Raw genomic sequence first — 4,915 nt, 5'->3', positions numbered from 1 at the left:
GTGCCACCACTGCCCGGTGCAAGTTAACTTATTTATGCCATATTTCAATCAATTGTAAAATTAGAGTGTGTTACTGTCATTTTTAAGATGACATAATTTTAAAAACTTGGTTGATTGAAAGATGTGTATCAACATATATCATGTGTGAAAATGACTGTAAGTTCCTTAAGGGAGGGAAGTATGTCTTGTTAGCTATTGTTAAATGTTTGCTGAATGAATTTATCAAAATCTAATTAATAACTTGTGTGTTTCATTCATATTGTATACAAAGATAGCAACAGTATTACCAGTTATGTCTTTAGTTTCAAAATTGATCATGATTAGTTTGTGTGCGTGCATTAAAGATTAAACCCAGGGCTTCAGGCATGCTAAGCATGTAGTCTGGCAATGAGCTATATGCTTTTGGACTCAGAAAAACTTGATTATTTTTGTTGCTGATTTGAAAAATCACGTGAGAATTCAGAGAAGCCTCTTGTTTTTCTGTTACTATGAAAATACCATAATGCATAATTGTTTGTGAGATTTTGTTTAGAATTATCTCTAAATAGGTAGTGGATTCTGTTAGGAATGGAAAGTTGAAAATACCTTGTATGGTGTGGAGACTTAACTATATATCTTATGATTTTATTAACCTTTTGACTGATCTCTTTTGTAAGCAAACTTTGGTATATATGGATGATTGCTTCTAGGATTCTCCCTAATCCTCCACTGTTCCTCTTTATATAAAATTTTATATAAAGAACTTTATATAAAATTTCAGAGCTTGTATAATCTATACATGTCCTCCTATACATTTTGTTTTTCCAATTTGTAGTTTGTTTAAATAATTAATTAATAAGACATAAGGTCTCTCTATGTAGCTTTGGTTGTCCCAGAACTCACTCTGTAGTCCTCGAACTCACAGAGGTCTGTCTGCCTCTGCCTCCAGAGTTCTGGGATTAAAGGCATGTGCCACAACTGCCAGGGTTGTTTCTACTTTAATGTGATTAGTACATTGATGATTTTATGTATCTATTAAGTCTAGGCCCATTAATAGCAGGAAACATGTTTGTTTTTGTTTTTGTTTTTCTGAGGCAAGATCTCTCTTTGTAGTCCTGACTGTCCTGGAAATACTCTCTAGGTAGACAAGGCTGGTCTTAGAACTCACAGATCTGCTTGCCTCTGCTTCTCAAGAGCTGCAGCTAAAGTTGTGAGCCACCACTGCTGTACAGTATTTGTCTTTTGAAACTGACTTAATTTGCTTAATGTGATGAATGTAGTTGCATTCATTTTCTGATGAATGACACAGCTTCCTGTTGTACAGGATGATCTAGAAGTCCAGGCCTCAAGTGATTCTCCTGCTTCATACAGGCCTGTTCTACTGCACCTGGTCTTTTACAAAAACTTTAAAGCTCCTTGAATACACAGATGCAGATTCATAGATATTAAGGGCTGACTATATTTTGTGCAGTTTACATTGTTTATAGATAGGAAGCCACAGTGCCAAATATATTGTTCTAAGCAAGCAGAAGTTCATTTATTAATTGAATTAAAGTTTTTTTTAAAATACATATACATAGCCTTTGGTAGCCACAGTAACCAAAACAAAAGAGATCTTAAGCTGCATGTCAAGTAGAGCATGGCTTATGTGGAAGAGGTGGCAGAAAGATTGTAAGGGCCAGTGGTAGTGGATGACTCTAAGAAAACAATGTCTTCCAGATATAACAGGACTGATACACACAGAAACTCACAGGCTGTGACAGCAGGCACCACTGCCTGGCAGCCTGTGTCTTTTAAATGGGGAATTGAGTCCTTTGATGTTGAGAGATATTAATGACCAATGATTGTTGATTACTGTTATTTTGTTGTTGTTCCTGGCTTGTTTTTCTTCTTTATGTGTATTTTTTTCCCTATAGTTTTCTTAGTTTGTCACTTGTCCCACACTTATTTTGTATTTATGTCACCTAAGAAGTTACTTCATTTTATTGAAGTCACTTTGTTCTTACTAGGCTAAGTGCCCTACTGCTGAGGTGCTTTATTACTACTCTACACTGTTTCTACTTTTTTCAGTTCTAGAAGTTGAACCTTTTTTACATGTTTCCTGTATAGAGTAGATTAAAAAATTAAATGAGCATGCATCTGACAAAAACCTTGATTCTGAAGTACTATGCACATGCTAATTCCACCTTCCCTGACCCCTGCTGCCATCTTTTTTGAGATGGGGGTCTCAATTTATAGTATAGACTGGCTTCTCAAGTACTTAGATTACAGGTGTGAGCCATCACATCTCACTTTTTGTTCTTTTCTCACTAAAGTAGTTGAATGTAATCATTGTGACATGAAATAGAATCTTGAGCTGACCCTGGTAGACCTTTGAGCAGCTTTGGCTTTTGACTGACTGGTTGAGTCAGTGGAGGTCACTGAGGTTGCCTGGGGAGGGACACACATACAAGCCTTTTTGTAGATTTTTCCATATCAAAATAGAAATTTCCTTCTTCAAAGACATGGAAAATGTTTATTTTCTATTACACTGTATGTAGAAGCTTGTTTATCTAATTAGCATTAATTGATGCTAGTTAACAGGCTCACCACAATAGAGTGATGCCAGAGTTTTAGCTAGCAGGAATCTTTTTAAATTTGATAGACTGAAATCATGCCATAAATTATACTTTATTCTGATAGCTCTGTTTAACCATTTTCTTTTTGTTTCCAGTGTATGATTTTGCTTGATACGACTTTAATGTGACATGCTGTCTTCACATCTTAGGAAGATTGCATTTAGAAGCTCTTCTGTGAGCTTCTTTTAATAGGAAATTTTTCCTTTCTAGTGTAACTCCTATTCAGCTATGTGATCTCTACTCCCTACCCAGCTTTTCTGATTGCATTTTATACTAAAGGACTATAGTATGCCATTACCTCTGCTGGTGTCAATTGAATTGTTTGACTGCTTGACACTGAAAATGTGTTTTGAAAGGATCAGAACTATTTTGAAATTATTATTTTCACATGAAAAGTTATTTCACACGAATCTTTACATTAAATAAGTTATGGGAAGAAGAAAAGATACAGGTTTAGTTTTTCAAATATATCTTATCACCTATAGTGTTAAAGGTAGGTATGGTATGTTTTCTGTAATATTTCTGCTTATCCAGTGGTGTCCTAGTTAGGGTTAATATTACTCTGATGAAACATTATGACCAAAATCAAGTTGGGGAGGAAGGGGTTTATTAGGCTTACACTTCCTTATCTCTGATCATCAAATGAAGTCAGGACAGGAACTCAAAAGTGCAGGTACCCAGAGGCAGGAGCTGATGAAGACGCCATGGAGGGGTGCCACTTACTAGCTTACTCATTGAGGATTGCTCAGCCTGCTTTCTTATAGAACCCAGGACCACCAGCCCAGGGATGGCACCATCCACAATGAGCTGGGCCCTCCTCCATCAGTCACTAATTAAGAATATGCCCTACAGCCAGATCTTGTAGAGGCATTTTGTTTCAACTGAGGTTTCCTCTTTTTCAGGTAATTAGTGTGTTTCAAGTTGCCATAAAACTAGCCATCACAAGCAGATACTACAGTTTTCATGATCTATAAAAATATTTGAACATAAATTTGCTTTGTGAAGTCTTTATTTGAATCTATTTTCTAACATTTAGGTGAAAATGATAATTGTAGCAGATTAAAGATCTGCTTATTGAAGTTGCAAGTATAGTTTAGTGTTATAGCACTTGTGTAACATGTATGAGGCTCTGAATCCCAACTGCACACACACCATTATAGACATACACCTTTTTAGCACAGTTAGGAGATGCTTTTATAGTATTTTTATGAATAAATACAATATCACTTTGCACTTTGTATGATAGTCAGAAGGAAAGGAAAAGATGTATTTTATTGAAACTGTGTTATGCTAGATTGAAAAAAAATTCTCAATTTTGATAATATGAAAGGTATCAGTTTGAGTCTACATCATGTTTGTTTGCTTTCTTTCATTTTCATTTTTTTTTGCTTTAATGAATTCCATGGCCTAGTAAGATTTGGCTATATGGAGGATCTGGTGCTCAGATTGTTTAAAAAATAGTGACATCATTTATACAGATTCAATAACTGGACAATGTCGGCTCTAATTGGACATGTCATTTCTTTTCCTTACAAAGCAAGGCCAATACTTCAGATCCAGCATAAATTAATGTTTGACTAATGCTTGCAAGTAATAATAAATATTTCAGTTTTACAGGATATATATCTACTCTCCACAGTTTTCTATATTTTTTTAAGTTGGAAGGCATTGCTAATGTTCATTTTGTGGTAGTTTTAACTTTATCTATAATTAGTCTTTGTGGGGTCAATACATTTTACTTTCTGAGAATGAGTAGTGATCACCAAGTTCAAGTTAATCCCAGTGGTAATTGTACCCTATCTTTAGCTAAAAGAAATTTTATTTTCAGTTTTTACTTAATGCTGTATTTATTTGGCTAAAGATCTAGGAACTAATTTGACAATGCTTTGCTAACTAACCAATTGAGATAAGTTCATAGCACACTTACTATTCATTATTATTTCAGAAATTATTAAAACCCTGATCTTAACTGGTAATTCATGGAGACTACATGAGATGATTGACAGATTCTTCATGAACATATCAAATTTCAACAGGGAATCTCTGACTGAAATACAGAATGTTCAGGTTGGTAAAAATATAATTTTGCTCATGATAATTTGGGTGATGTTTGTTTTAAAGATTTATTTTTAAGTATGTACAGGTATGTGACTGCATGTGGGCATGGCATGTGAATACAGGTGCCTATAGAGGCCAGAGGCATCAGATTCCCTGAAGCTGTATTCAGGTCCCCTGCAAGATTTGCTCTTAGTCACTGAATATCTCTCCAGCCCCCTACCTTTTTCTTTTCTTTTCTTTTCTTTTTTTTTTCTTTTTTT

The 4,915-nt window shown here is 34.9% G+C and overlaps 1 protein-coding gene across 1 annotated transcript in view; it reads left to right on the top strand.

The window, feature by feature from the left end:
• The window catches only part of Tex11 (testis expressed 11), a 219,480-nt gene that overhangs the window by 2,801 nt on the left and 211,764 nt on the right, over positions 1 to 4,915 (top strand). The window contains exon 3 of the mRNA XM_031368858.1: positions 4,543 to 4,664. Coding sequence (XP_031224718.1) covers positions 4,543 to 4,664 — 122 coding nt within the window. The remainder of the gene's footprint in view (positions 1 to 4,542; positions 4,665 to 4,915) is intronic.

Source organism: Mastomys coucha, chromosome X, assembly GCF_008632895.1.
Source record: "Mastomys coucha isolate ucsf_1 chromosome X, UCSF_Mcou_1, whole genome shotgun sequence".
Lineage (NCBI taxonomy): Eukaryota > Metazoa > Chordata > Mammalia > Rodentia > Muridae > Mastomys > Mastomys coucha.
Note: the sequence above shows the minus strand (reverse complement) of the source record. Positions and strands in the feature narration are given on the sequence as shown.